Genomic DNA, 15,391 nt, shown 5'->3' with positions numbered 1-15,391 from the left:
TGGCTGGGTGTGAGGGGGAGGGTGACCCTTGCTGTGACCCTTGCTCAGGGATGCGGAGCCTCCAACTTCAAATACAAAGGTCTCATCACAGCCCGCTCGGGGAGGCGGGTGGGAGAAGGAAAACTCCACTCCAGAGCTCGCCCCAGCCCTTTCCCTGTTTGAGGCTGGCAGATATTTAGTTCTCGGTGCGAGTCTTCAGGATGAAACCCAATGCTGCTTCACTGCAAATTAAGCACTGGAAAAGGAAACCTTAAAAGCCACATTGTGTCCATCCTGCACAGATTTTAAAGGCTGCTTTACTGCAGTTTGTTTGTTTAGAACAGAGTATCCTTTGGTAAAGTTTTCCCTCTCCCACACTGCGGTGGAGCTTATTAGACTTGCTGGTGGCCTCCCCTTCCTCTTAGGAGGTGGCTGTTTTTCATCCTTATTTCTGTCTGGTGATATTCCCCACGTCCTGGGCACTTTCCAGACAAGATCCCTGTTGTAAGAGTAAAGAGAGACAGCAGGTAGAGAAGGAGCATTACATACATGCAAGTACTCCAGCTAATATGTCAATGTAAAATTGCTAAAATAGGACAGGTAAATTGTAGCTAATTACTCCACAAGCATAACGTTGACATATCCCAAGGCATGTTTCTGAAGCACTTTGGGGTCCTTTATGATGATAAGTACTAAAAACACATGAGAGACAAAGTAGGTAAGCAAGTATCTTTTATTGGATGTACTTCCCTTGATGTGAGATAGAAACTTTTGACCTACACCAGAGGTGGGCAGTAATTTTTGATTGGGGGGTCACACCAAGAATTTGGTAAGTGGGCAAAGGCTGCATTCTTCCATTATCTTAATGTAGGTGGTGTGGGATGGAGGTTGGATTCAGAAAGGAGCTTGGAGTAGGAGACTAGGTTGCAGTAGGGAGTGTAGGTTCTGGGAGGGAGTTTGGATGAAGGAGGAAAGCCACTATTCTATAGTAATAGGACAGGAGATTGTGGTGCAGGGTCCTGGAGGGGGTATGAGTGCTAGAGAGGATTCTGACCTGTAGGAGCCGTGTAGGAGGGGGTGCAGGTTTTTCTGTTGTGACTTGGGGCAGGGGATTGGGATGCAGGGTTTGCGAGAGGGAGTGGAAGTGCAGGGGGTTTCAATTACGTGGGGTAGTGTGCAGAAGGGGGGTAGGAGAATTGGGGAAGAGAGGCACTGGAAATCCAAAAGCAGGCTCTGGCCAGGAGGTGCTTACCTAGACAGTTCTCTTCCAGAAGTCCAGCAGGCTCCTCAGGCAGACTCCCTGCCTTCTGAGTCCCTGCACACAGCTCAGAGGTTTCCCAGTTCAGTTCACTAGAGCCACCAGTAGTAATGCCAGTGCCTGGATGGGTCAATGACAGTAGGGTCAAAGCTAAGACCTCTGGATCTTAGTACTTGAATCTCTACCACCTGAGCTAAAAAATTCAACTCTCTTAGCCAGAGGTGTAGCAGGTTCATCATTCTAGTTGACCTACCACAGAGTAGACATACCTTACACAGATAAACATCATCTGTTACATACATAACCATAAATACACTTTTGATAGACACAGGAGAGAAGACAAAAAGGATTCGGATGTGTATTCATGTGCATAAGTGAAGGGAAAATAATTGAGTTCATTGTGTAGAGGTTAACCAGAATTCTAATGGCCAGGGGACCTGACAGGATTTCTGGGCCCCTGGGCAATGGGCAGTTGGGGGGGAGGAGAGGACCCCTCCATGCTCCTCAAAGGGGAGGGGGCCTCAGGAAGAAGAGGTGGGGTTGATACAGACAGCCTGCAGTGCCTTCCAGACAGCTCTGCACCCATGGGTGCCATTCAGGAGGGGGGCAGTATCCCCTACTACCAAGTTTGAACCCCTGGATTTCATACTTGAGGTCTGCTTAAACCTGCATGCCCTGGTCCAAAGGCAGCTCTTAACTGCAGTAGAGTTTGAGCTGCTTGCAGCTTTGCCTTTGGGGCAGGGAGTTTGTTAGAAAAAGAGGGAGGCAGGATGATTAAGAATAACAAGACTGATCATTTAAGTAATTAAGGGATCATTAGACCATCATGAAAACATTACCAGGTACTTAAAAGCTAGGGAGGAAGGGAAAGGAGTAGCCATGAGTGTTGTGCTGCTGGGATTTGCATTTGGACCAGTACTGTTAAATTTTTGAATGTTCTTGAAAAATGGGCAAATTCTGTGATGGCAAAATTTGCAGGTACTACAAAATTACTCAACATAGTTAAGTCCAAAGCTGACTGCAAAGACTTACAAAGGGACCTCAAAAAACTGGGTGACTGGACAACACAATGGCAGATGGAATTCAGTGTTGAGAAATGCTAGGAACAGGCAAAGGGGGATGGATCATTTGATGAATGCCTCTTCTGATGATGCTTTCTGAATATGGTGACTATATTTTCTGCATTAAATTAGGGACATGTTAGCTATGCCCCTGCCAAAAGAAGCCCCAACCCTGGAGATAGTGCTCCCAGGGTCAAGATGGACACATGACCAGAAGTAAAGGGTGTCGTGTGACCCCTCTAAAAACTCCTCCCACCATCCTTCTACCAATAGAGATGGATTTTGCCCTCATGGATTTGGCCCATGCTACTATCCTGAAATTGCATTAACCCAATTTGCTTTGCATTAACTGAGGGAGAGAGTGGAGGAAGCGTTCTCTCTAAGATTTTCCTCCCATGAGCAGAGTGAATTTTGTCTTGTGCATTTGTTCGGATGTGTCCCATTAGAATAACTGCTATTGCACATACTACTTGTGTTTAAAAACCCCATTTCCATCTAAAGTTATGCTGGTGTAAGACAAAAACATGCCACAAAGAGAAGCTATTCCCCCACTCCAGTTGATTATAACCATGAAATGGTGTGATTAAATATTAAGGGTGCAGAAAGTTATATGGTAAGTGGAGGTGGTTTGGTGTAGCCATGTTTCCCTTCCATTAAGTTTTTTTACCCCACATTCTTTGCAGTTTTCATGGTTTTATTTCCTTCTGTGCCACAGAAATGAGAAAAGCATCTGGGTCATTTTGAGCAGGATCTACTCAATCTTACTGAATTTCACAAGAACCGTATTCAGTCCTGATTTAAGCAGATGTAATTCCCCTCAAGTAAATAGGATTGCAACCTTTTAAGGCTATTAATTGAAATTCTGGGTATGGTAGTAAAGGGTAAATGTCTGTTGATACTGAAAACTTTTTAATAGCTCAGAATTAGAAAATATCCTATTATACTTTGCAAACAGAGGGATGCCAGTTTGTGGATTTCACTGATTTTTAATGGCCTTCCACCTTATTGTGAATTTGGTTCCCTTTTTATTTTACTGAAGACAGCATCCAAAATAAACAATTTGATTAACTTTAAACAGGTTTTTTTTAAATGACAAAAATATGTTTAAATATAGTCACACACTGAACTACTGTTAAGAATCTTTTTCTGTTACACAGTACCCGTATCGGGGGTTCTGACAATTAATTATGGAGCTTGGTTTTCATTTTACTATTTTTGTTTATGGGATGTGTAATGCTCGGGATGTTCAGAGGGTGAGGGCCCCAATCAATTCCCATTACAGCAAATGGAAAGATTCCCTTTGACATCAGTGGGAGTCGGTTTGGAAACAGTAGGTCAGTTTGCGTAAGCACATACTGTAGATAACTATCTCACCCTTATCTAAATCTTTTGAAACTGAAATAATTTTGGAATTCTAGGGTGGAGCAGATTGTACCGTCTGAAAGGGTAAAGAAGTGAATGTTCTTTTCTTGCTCACTGCATGGTTCTGAGAGGTATTTTCCCCTGAAGCAGACTGTGTCGTAATGCTTTTTTCTTCCCCTCAAAGACATGTTGTATCTTTATATAATTGCACAAAACTGCTAAGAAACTTTCTTGCTTGTTAACTGTTGGGTTTTGAACAGAGCTGTTAACTATATGCCCATAATGAACATAATTACACGCAAATTCATTTTCCTTTCAACAGCTTGAGATTAGTGTTTAAACATGTTGTCATGGCAATTATGGTAAAGCATTCTAGTGGTGGAAGCAAGGTACAAGAAATGTTGTGTCAAAAGGTGTTCTATTAGCCTTTTACAGTCTTAATAAAGCATTCTTTTCTAACCACACTGTATGAAAAAGTTAAATTTAAGGTGTTGGACAGTTTAACATTTTATTTTCACCATGAGAAAAAAAATTGTGATTTTTTTGTTCATGTGCCTGGACCAAGATAAGGACGTCACTCGCAAACATTTTTTATGTTTACCTGGCAATGTAAACATACATGGTGATGTATGAATAAAACTTCTGAGGACATGGACTTCTTTTACTTCTAGGAAGCCAGTTCCACGATAAGGGATATCAGCCAACTAAAGGGCAGGTATAAAATGGAACAGAGATAAGGGAGAAGTATGTAATCTTGTGAGTATTTTCCCTAAGACAAAATTTTAGTCTTAACTCAAGTATTCAGTTGCATCACAGTACATGGGTTAAAATTAGGGCAGAAATTGGGCCACAAAGCATGCATGCTAGAGTTACAGTTTCTCTCCAGTATAAGGTTAAGGGCATGTCTTACACTTATTGGAGGATCGGCATTGCAGCAATTGATCCCTTGGGAGTTGATTTAGCAGATCTAGTGAAGACTTGCTAAATTAACTGTTGATCACTTTCATCCACTTGAGTACTCCACAAGAATGAGAAGAGTAAGGGAAGTAGATGGGAGAGTTTCTTTCTTCAACCCCATGCAGTTGAGACCCCGCAGCAACTCGACCTAGAGTACGTGAAACTCTGGCTATTGTATTTACATAGCTGGAATTGTATAAATTAGGAGGACATTGCCCCGTAGCGTAGACCTGCCCTGAAATATATGCCACCCGATATTCTGGTATTGAAACTAGCTGAAAGTTTTATCCTAACAATCGTTAAAGAAAAATTGTCAGAATAAAAGGCCTCATCATTTGTCATTTATTTATTTTCTTCGTATTGACCGCTCGTTCCTTCAGTTAGCCCTTCTGGTTGGACAATCATGATTTTGTATGCTTGACCTAAATGTTCCCCTTTAGATTATGGCAGTATGTGTCTCTGCAAGCCTATTAGCATACATTATGCTGCAATTGATGGAGTCATGAAACTTTAATTATTTACTTTATTTATAGGACTCTGCATGGTTAAGATGGCCAGCCCTGGAAAACATATTGAAATAGTGGTTCAGCAGCTTAACAAATTTAATCCTGAAAATGAGAGTGTGGAGCATCTCTTGGATGAGTCAGCTAAAGTTTTACAGGTACATGAAGTTCCAGTCTGTAGATTTCCCAGTTTTAGTGGTATTTTTTTAATAAAGATATCCTTTCTCTACTGTGATATTTTGAATGGCATTTTCTTATATGTTTTTAAAATTTTAGTCTATAGCTAGGGTGATAAGACTTTCTAATCCTAGATCAGGGCCACTATCCTATAGTTATCACCAGGAAACTGGTATGAAAGAATTGGACCTGGAAGTTCAGTGCTGGCAATGTTTAGAAATGATTTTGGTAGTTGGCAGTGGTGGTTTAGGCTCTTGTGGCTGAAAGGGTGAGTGAAAAGGGGAATTGATTGTGTGAGCAAGGGTGGGAAAGAGGTTGATGACTACACAGTGTGTGTTAACAGGGACTAAAGGGAGGGAGAAAAATAATGGTCCATGGTATTAGGACTTAGAAGATCCCTGATCCTCTACAAACAGTGTGACTACGTTTACACAGTTTCCCTCTTCTGCAAAAGCCTGTGCAAATTAAGCGTGGATTAGCATATTGCCGTGCTTCATTTGCACAATTAGGAGCCGGTTTTGCACAAGAGGCTTTTTGTGCAAAAAGGCGCCATCTACACAGTGCGCAAAAAAACCTTCTTGCACAAGAGCAGTTCTTCCTGAAAGAGGGGTTTTTTTTCCACAAAAAGGCACTGTGTAGATGGTGCCTTTTTGTGCAAAAACCTCTTGGGCAAAAATGGCTCCTAATTAATTGGGCAAATGAAGAGTGGCAATATTCTAATCCGTGCTTCATTTGCATAGGCTTTTGTGGAAGAGGGAAGCTGTGTAGACATTGCCTGTATGACTTTGAGTAAGTCACTTAGTCTCTTCCCTACCTTACAGGAGTCTTGGGAGGGTAACTACAGTAAAGAATGTGAGGTGCTCAGATAGGTGGTTATGATGCTCATTACTGGATAAGACAGATACTGTAGTTAGATGGAGAGGAGTAAGTGACACGGGATTGGTTATGGTAATGCAATTGATGAGTGCACATTGCCATCATTCTGTTACTCCTTTGCTAGTTCCTGGTGCCCATTTCCAGTACTGCTGCTCCCTTTTCACCTCCTACCTTACTTCTGAAGTCAAGCCCAGCAGGTTCCTCTATGTTGGGCTCAGTGTGGTGCTTGTCAAGCAGTCTCCTGCTTATCTTTTATTAACCTCAGGTTATCTATATGCTGCAAATAGTCCAGCCTCAGAGGGCCACTGAATCAAAGAGAGCTTAGAGATAGGGAGGGTGATGTATCTGACCTCAATGGCAAGCAACAAAGAGGTTGGAGAGTGTTATGCTTAAAAGAAGCGCACAGGGTCTTTTTCAGGGGGATAAAGCAACACGCCACATTTACTGATACTATAACAAAGTAACATATGAATTCACACACACACACACACACACACACACACACACACACACACACACACACACACACACCGTGCTCATGGAATAGTTACCCGTCGATTGCTTGGCCCAACCTATTGGCCAGATAGATCACATGCGAGGAAGGAGCTGAGTTCTTGTCAGTCTGGACTGATGATCCACTTGGCAGGATGGGAACCCAAAGAACCGTACAAGACACCTCATCCGTTATGGGATTTTCCTTCCTTGCAAGTATATGCATTTTGCCTTGTCAGCCTTAATCAGTCACTCAACATCACAATCAGTCTTCCTATGACATATGGTTATCGGGAAGAAGTTGTTCTCACAGTCATTTGATATTCATATGCTGACAACCCCTCGGGGGTGTTGTCTTTCAGGGAAAGCTGTTATTGGTCCCCTAACAAGGGGTCCTTGCCACTAACTTCAGGGTTCGTCAATCTGCCCCAGTAGTCTGCGTCTTGTCTTCAGTGTGCTTTCACTTAGTTGATAATTATTTGGTGCTTCTGAGTCTCTGGCCCCTCCTCTGACCATTTGAGCAGGCAGTGACCGTCACACTTATCTCTTCTAAAATACTCTCTCATTCACACAAACAATACATTTACAAAATTGCAGCATGGAATCAAGGGGTACTTCTAGTCACTTTAACAAAGTTACAGAGTCTTTAAACATTAAACTTCTTTCTGTCTACCACAAGGCTTTGCCTAATATCTACATCACTATATATTACAATATTCATCCCTTTGCTTTAATATCAGAACATGATAACATCAAACAGAGCTGGAGCTAAGTTAAAGCTGCCTGGCCTGTCTGAGACCTACATCTTGTATTAAAGTTTAATCCAAACCTTTTGCGATAACATACATTCATTATAACTAACTGACTTATTAGTTACAAAATTCCAGGGCTTCAAGAGAAGCTAGACATCGTTCAGGCCAATATAGTTTAAGTAAACAATGGGTAGACTGCAACAAATTTTATTCATGGTTCAGGACCAGGCTGTATGTTTCCCTAGTTAGCTATATCCCAATACTGCAGTCCTTAACTGGTCAGTACTCCCAATGGGAATCAGTACATTGGGCTGATTCTCCACAACCTTATGTGGTTAGGTCTGTTTGTGAAAAGCAGGTATAGAGTACTACATTTTAATCTGATAGTCTTTTAAATCCTATTCAAACAGGTGCAAATAGTCACAGAGTGCTAATCTGTGAAGATCAGGTCCAAGGACATCTGGCTAAAATTCATAATTAGCCCTGTGTTTTGTTCAAAACTTTGCCTCCAAATTTTTTTAAAATCGTCATGTTTCTATTACTTCTCTTAGAAGTAGTTGTATAGCACCTGGGCCTGAAGTCTCCATTACAATGTTCAGATGGTATTGCAGCAAGGCAGCTTCATTGTAGTAGGTTTGGCAATAGATATTACAGGCCATGCAGTGTTTTATTTACATATGGACAATCCCTTTTAAGTCACTGTAGTGGAGCTGTATCAGCGTACTAGAGCAGCAGACTCATTATTTCACACTTGAAATATATTGACTTAGAATAATTCTGATAGGAAGCCATAAGTAATGTTGACTTTTCTCTTCATATAGCAAAGAATAAGAATAAGAGTTCACAGTGTTTATTCACAAACTGTTTATTCACAATTTTGGCAGAAGGCTGGAGGGAAAGTGTTACCTAGATAGCTCTTCACATTTATTGAACAGGTAGATTGTTTCCTATTCTAGAATGGGAGATACCAAGACAAAAGCAGCACCAGCTTCCATTATGGATATATGAATCAAACTTCCTGACAAATAAGTTTTTAAAAAGGAGGAACAGAGAGGACAGATGAATTTAAGGATATGGCAAAAATTACTCTGGGATACTTTCAGTGTCTAAAAAATTCACTTATTTTTTTACTCAGCCCCCTACACTCCCATAGTACTTTTGCTGTCCCTCAATAAGATCTATTTTTAATAAAAATAAAAAAATAAAAAATCACTGTAGAAGCCATACCATGCATTACTCATTCTTCAAGGAAAGCTCTTTTGATTTATACTTCTCTTATTTTGTATTAGAAGGGTTACCTGGCATTGCTCAGGTGCTTATCTCAACTTTTATTTTACTTTATGGGAAAAAATGAATATACATGCTTCATTTAAATCACTGCACTGGGGTAGGGCTGGGGATGAGGGATTCAGTATGAAGGCTTCCCTAGTGAGAGAGGACTAACCCAGCCCTCTGTCACCGCAGCAGCTTGGGGCAAGGTGAGATGCACCTTTCCATGGCAGGGTAGGCCCAGCTTCCTCTGCCATCTGCTTTTCCCAGCCAGAGTGAAGAATGCAGCAAATTGTTCGCTTTCCCCTTGTTCCCTGACAAAGTTGAACAGCCAGCAGTGTTCCCATATGAATTGGGGGGAAGCTTCAGACTCCCTACCTTCCTTAAAGGATGATGGGGGGTGGGAGGCTTGAGTCTGGCACAGTTCTAGACAGAGGGTTTGCCCCCAACCTGCCCCTTCCACCTGCCTGATGATTCTGTCTCTTTTCTGTATGGTTTTCTGAAAAACAATCCCATTTTCCTGGCACAACCAAACCTTTACTTTGCTTTAAGCAACGATAAGAGGAAGCTATATACTGTTTAGGAGAGGTTCTCCATCAAACAGACAATCTCAGATATATAGTAGATAGTGGGCTGTTATCTGAGGGAAAACAGACTTTAGCACCTATGTATGTGATAACCTGCCATTTGCCTTTTATCAGTGTCATAGGCATTCTCGACAGTCAGAATTAAAATATTTTCTGCTTTACTATCAGTTAAATTCCAAAGCGGTATTGTACAAGGTCTTTCATTAAAAATAGATTCTTCTTCTAAAGTCAATACTTTATAATTCTGATAGTAACTTATTTATCTACTTGATCTCCAGCAGTCCTTATTTAAACTGTGTTATTAATTTCCTACCATCTGTGGATTTCGGTGTTGCTACAAAGTTCTTTAGTCATGGGGGGAGTAGAGTTAGCATTGGTATATTTTATTTATTTAGAATATTTTAAACCTACCTCTCTATTTAAAATATTTGAGGCAGCTTTCTCTGTCTATGTATATGTGTAAAAGACAAGACATATACATACCTGTAAAATACAGGTTTCATATGTTCCCAAAGGGGGAACATATAAAACCTCCTAAAGTACCTCAGGAGGAGGGACACACACACACACACACACCCTGAACACCAATAAAAACATGGGTTAAAAGGATGGCCTTGGCCTGGCGCCCAAACAGTGCTGACATTGGCTCCAGGCAAATGTCCCGGGGGAGAGAATTCCATAGCCTAGGGGCAAAGGCTGAGGAGGACCTGCTCCGCTTAGATGTCAACCTTATCTCCATAAGTGGACGAACATGGAGCAGAGTCTCCCTAGCTGACTTCAATCCCCAGGTGGGTTCATATAGGAGATGGTCTTTCAAATACCCAGTCCCAACTTATTTAGGGCTTTATAGGTCATAACCAAGACCTTAAATTGTACCCGGAAACATACCAGAAGGCAGTACATCTGCTGGAGCGCTCCTGGCCACTGAGGAAATTTGATGTTCAAATGTTAAGAAAAGGTCCAGGACTCCCCACAAAATGCATACCTGTTCTTTCAGGGGAAGTATTACTGTCATCTGGCCAGTGGAAGCAACGGGGAGTGCCTGCAGGTGAGTACTTTCCTGTGCTGCCATTCCTGTGGGAGGGGGAAGAGTAAGGCTGGCAGCATGTGGAGCTGTTTCTTTCCCTAGCAAGCCAGATCTGGCATGCAAGGCTTGCATCCCAGCACCCCACCCAGTGGGAAACCTGCTCTAGCACTCCCACCTCATGAAAAGGAGGAGGGAAGGGGAAAGACATGGGGCTGGAGTACCAGCAAAGGCTCTCTACTGCAGGGTGGGGTGAGCCTCAAGCTGCAGCCCACCTGTAAGACTGTCATGATCCACAGACCACACTTTGAGAACCACTGATCTAGGGAATACAAAGTTCTGTTGTGCATTGCTTTCATCGACTATGAAAAGGCCTTTGATAGAGTCGAATTCAACACAATATTAAAGGCGCTCGCAGAGCAGAGCATTAACACGCAATACATCAATTTGTTGAAGGAAGTGAATACTGGATGTACAACAGATATTACTCTCTTCGAAACTCCCCTCCATATCCCAATTGAGAAAGGCGTGAAGCAAGGAGATATGATTTCACCGAAACTATTCACTGCATGCCTTGAAATGGCTATGAACAAGATCAATTGAAGGAGTGGTGCCAACATAAATGGAGAACGATTATCTCATCTCAGATTTGCGGACGACATAGTATTAATTGCCGAAAGCACCATCCAATTGCAGAGCATGCTACAAAGACTTGACAAGAAAAGCAGTCAGGTCGGTCTGAAAATGAACTGCTGCAAAACTGCTGCGATCAGATGTCTTACAAAAAGCCCAAATAACGATAACAAGAGAAGAAATTGAAGAAGTGGAACAGTACATATATTTGGGCCAAGAAGTTAATATGCTCCAAGACCTGAACGAAGAACTCTCACAAAGGATTTGAGCAGGATGGTATGCATTCAATTCCATCAAGGACGTCTTCAAAGGAAAAAAATCAATAAGACCACACATACAAGTATCTTCAATGCAGTGAATAACCCATTTACCATAATAGAATTACTTGCCTAAATTAGGGTTGTTACTTTTGTAACAATAGTTTTTACTTTTTTAAATGCAGTGTAATTAAAAAAACTCACTGCTATAAAATTAAAGCTCTCATTGGGATTTCACTGGTCTAGTACTTTGTCCCCACAGTGTATGCTGAGATCAGCCTGTCTATTGGCATCTCACACAGTACGGGCTTTAATTTCACAAGAGTTCTTCAAAGCTCTCTGTTAGTCTGGTTCAATTATATATGTCAGAGCTACCCACTCACTCCAAGCAAAATCCAAAAATGTAAAAAATCATAGATATATTTTTATACACAAAAACCACATGAAGCATGATTCTCATAATAGGTATTACAAAAATTCAGTTATAAATGTCTAATGTGTATTGTTTGATGGATTTTTCATAAAGATTGTGAGCTCCCTGAATAAAAACCCAGGTCTTCAATGATGCTTGTATAGTGCAGAACACATCACTAAGATTGATTTAATAATAAATACAGTAGTGTATATCTTCTCTGTGACTTCTATGAACCTTTGATTAGGCCCTTAGAAATTAGTATAATTAAAGCTTGAAGTAATATAAACTAATCAGATCGCACATGCAGTGAGTATATTCTAACTAGAAATAGCTGAATTCTGTCTAAACTACTGTTCAACAATCAGGAGTTAAAAATGGGCTGTATCTATATATCAAATAGCTCCCCCATTGAATATTAGTTTAAACTTAGAATAAGGATTCCCAGCCAAGGGATAAAAGTGGGTACTTCTCTTCCTCTTTCACCACCCAAATAGAAACCCTCTTTTCTTTGTCTTTCCCATCTTTTTTTCTGCTCATTAATCTCTTGAAGACACTTTGCTAGACCTTCCCATCTCCTTCCCCCATCACTGGCAAAGCTCAAGCCCATTACTTAACACTATTTTTCCCACTCTCCTAGGTGAAAGCATTGTACTCATTCCTCCCTGCCCCAGCCTGGTCGGTCCCAGCTCTCATCTGCTAGTTCCCAGGAGAGTCAAAAGTCAGGAATCAATAGTGGGAAGGGTACATTAGGAAAACAGGCAAGGAGAAGTGGGGGATTCTTCCACAGAAGGTGTAATGACAGTTAATATATATTTCAAGCAAATCAACTAGCTTCATCTTCTCAGCACAAACCACCCAATGACACTCTTTCCATGCCCTTAGGAACTGGTTGCATGCAAGGAGTTAAACAGTTGGGAATTAGCCAATACTGTACTTTCAAAATTCAGGGCCATAACTGAGAGACTTTCAAATGTTTCTGATGATTATGACATCCTGAATATTTCATTTATTCTCAATGTAGCCAATGCACAGTGTAGTAATTGCTAGACTACCAAATACAAATCTCAAAACATTCAGTAGGCAATCTACCATACATAGACTGTGCTTTGCCTTAAGCAATGCCACACCTCACAAACTGAGGTATGGACAAAAGTAACTAAGTGTGAACAGTAAATAAATTAATGGGTGACCTTCCCCATAGACACAGGACAAAGGGGTGAAGTGTGTTCCAGTGCTTTCCTCTGAGAATATCCTCCCCGCAGCTTCAAAGTGGGCTTAAAGTGCAGCAAGGGAGGTTTAGATTGGACATTAGGAAAAAATTCCCAACTGTCAGGGTGGTCAAATATTGGAATAAATTGCCAAGGGAGGTGGTGGAACATCCCTCTCTGGAAATATTTAAGAACAGGTTAGATAGACATCTGTCAGGGATGGTGTAGACGGAGCTTGGTCCTGCCTTGAGGGCGGGGGGCTGGATTCGATGACCTCTCGAGGTCCCTTCCAGTCCTATGATTCTATGATTCAAATGCCTGTCAGCAGATTAACTGAAAGTTAAAGGTTTTTTTCTTTTAATTTTGCTTTACAAAAGCCCTTAACTTCTTAAAAGTTGTATGCATTTTTTAAATTGTTTTAAAATTATGTCTCCTCCACTGCAGTCAATGTTGTTTGATATAATCATTTGTTCCCTGAATTCATTCATCACTGCTATTTTTTTTTATCCCTCTAGACTCTTAATGTGTCAGATGGAACATTTGTGTTGGACACTCTAGCTGGATGTATAGAATATAAACCTGTATTGGACATAGTAATCAATGCATTTTTTGTTCGGGATGGAAAGCATTGCCTGATTTCTGAGCGCAATCTCTATGTGGGTAGGTATACTTTTAAGTTACAGAATGTAGAGTAACTATGTAACATTAGAAAGATACATTATTTCAGTTGTTCAAGTGTTATGACTAAATTACATATTAAGCACTATCATTTTGCTCAGTGCTTTACAAAATGTTTTGTGGAAGATCCTTATGCCTGTCCCGGAGAGGCATAAGGATCTTGCACAAAAAAAGGGCTTTTTGATCAAAAAGTAAATGTAAATACTGCTTCTTTTTGCGCAAAAACCCCTTGCACAAAAAGAAACAGCAGAAAATATGTTTTCTACCAAATTTTCTACCAAAAAAACTCATAGTGTAGACGTAGCCTGTAAGTAGATATAGCCACATGTGCTGAGGGCAGTTTATGACATCTCAAACTCTACTAAAGGAGCTATGGCCACTGGCATTGGTCTAAGGAGATATTCAGGGGTTAGGTCATCAGGTCTTGCTGCAGAGTCCCAAAGACTGATAGAAGAATTCCACTTGGAGACTTCAGCTCATTTTAGTGATAAAACAGATAGGAGTCTGCAGAAATTAAAACAAAGAGAGTCCAATCTCTCAGGCTTTTCCAGTTCTCAACTCTTCAGAAAAGAAAATTCCGTATATGTCATTTCAGTTCAACAGTTCCTTCTGTTCAGCAGCAGTAGAGCACTCAGTCCCAGAGGAGATAGCCATCTTCTACCTTTTCCAGGACTGCTCCTGCGAAAAGTCCACAATACAGACCACATATCATCATGCTGTTGGTAGCTACACAACAGTGTGGGCAAAACACATATATCTATGCATCTGAACCACATCTCTTGACCTTCTATAATGTTTGATGCAAGTTCACTTCCAGTTGCTGGGTACTAGATTCTGTTAAAGGCAAGTTACTTCATCACATTTCAGGTCCAGCCTTTTTCACTTCCCACTGCACTTTTGTGGGAGGAAATAAACTCCATTCCACAAAGGAAGCTATAGAAGATGGTCTTCTAGAATCTTCAGCATGAATAGCAGATATTTTACTCCAAATATTTCCAAGTACCCAAAAGAGAGATAGTCTGAGACCCATTGTGGACCTCAGAAATTAAGCTAATTTATGAAAACTTCAAGTTCAGGAAATTAATACCTAAATGTGAACCTCAACTACCATTATTCAGATTCCTTGTACGTCCACGACAGTTTTAAATGATACCTAATTATCACTACTTCTCCATCATAAACACAAGGCTTACATTTTTCAATGTCTGAAGCGCATAAATGTTGCCATTAAGCTGAGTATTGTTATTGGATTGGCAGGACTGGGCCAGTCAAAGACCTCCATTAATCATGATATGGGGGGAGTGGATTGAAAAATTTCCCTTATCAACAAGTTGAGAGTCTAAAGGTCATTGGCTTAGAGTGTTCTAAGCTGCTTGTGACTCTCCTCGCCAAGCTTCATTGACACTTAGATTATCAAAGCTGCTTATCATGGCTGTTGCTATGTGTGAGCAGATTTGAATTTAATAATGCTCTTACAAGATACATCAGTATTCCACTAAGACCTCTTAAATGTGTTGCTATGCTAAAACAGAAAATTGGAAAGTATCAGAGGGGTAGCCGTGTTAGTCTGAATCTGCAAAAGCGACGAAGAGTCCTGTGGCACCTTATAGACTAACTGAAGTGTAGGAGCATAAGCTTTCGTGGGCAAAGACCCACTTCGTCACTTCGTCTTTGCCCACGAAAGCTTATGCTCCTACACTTCAGTTAGTCTATAAGGTGCCACAGGACTCTTCGTCGCTTTTGCAGATTCAGACTAACACGGCTACCCCTCTGATACTTGACACCATGCAAGGCACTGCATTTAGCCGTATGGAGTGGAAATCTATCAACCTCATGTAGAAAATTGGAACTCTGTTACCATGTATGAGTTGCCTCCAGCACATTGGTCAAGATTTACTAATAC

At 41.0% G+C, this 15,391-nt stretch overlaps 1 protein-coding gene and 1 long non-coding RNA gene across 5 annotated transcripts in view; one reads left to right on the top strand and one right to left on the bottom strand.

Moving 5' to 3' along the window:
• Positions 1–15,391, top strand: part of CFAP99 (cilia and flagella associated protein 99) — a 71,545-nt gene that overhangs the window by 1,433 nt on the left and 54,721 nt on the right. For all 4 annotated transcript variants that reach the window (XM_075930875.1, XM_075930878.1, XM_075930877.1 and 1 more), the window contains exons 2-3: positions 5,151–5,278; positions 13,326–13,470. In XM_075930875.1, the coding sequence (XP_075786990.1) occupies positions 5,159–5,278; positions 13,326–13,470 (265 nt within the window). In that variant the 5' untranslated portion in view covers positions 5,151–5,158. The remainder of the gene's footprint in view (positions 1–5,150; positions 5,279–13,325; positions 13,471–15,391) is intronic.
• Positions 107–6,877, bottom strand: LOC142829690 (uncharacterized). Its single transcript, XR_012904418.1, has 3 exons — positions 6,725–6,877; positions 1,232–1,357; positions 107–478 (listed from the first exon to the last, which is right to left on the bottom strand). It is a non-coding gene; the product is annotated as an uncharacterized LOC142829690 (long non-coding RNA).

This window comes from Pelodiscus sinensis, chromosome 5, assembly GCF_049634645.1.
Source record: "Pelodiscus sinensis isolate JC-2024 chromosome 5, ASM4963464v1, whole genome shotgun sequence".
Lineage (NCBI taxonomy): Eukaryota > Metazoa > Chordata > Testudines > Trionychidae > Pelodiscus > Pelodiscus sinensis.
This window is presented reverse-complemented; position numbering and strand designations above follow the sequence as displayed.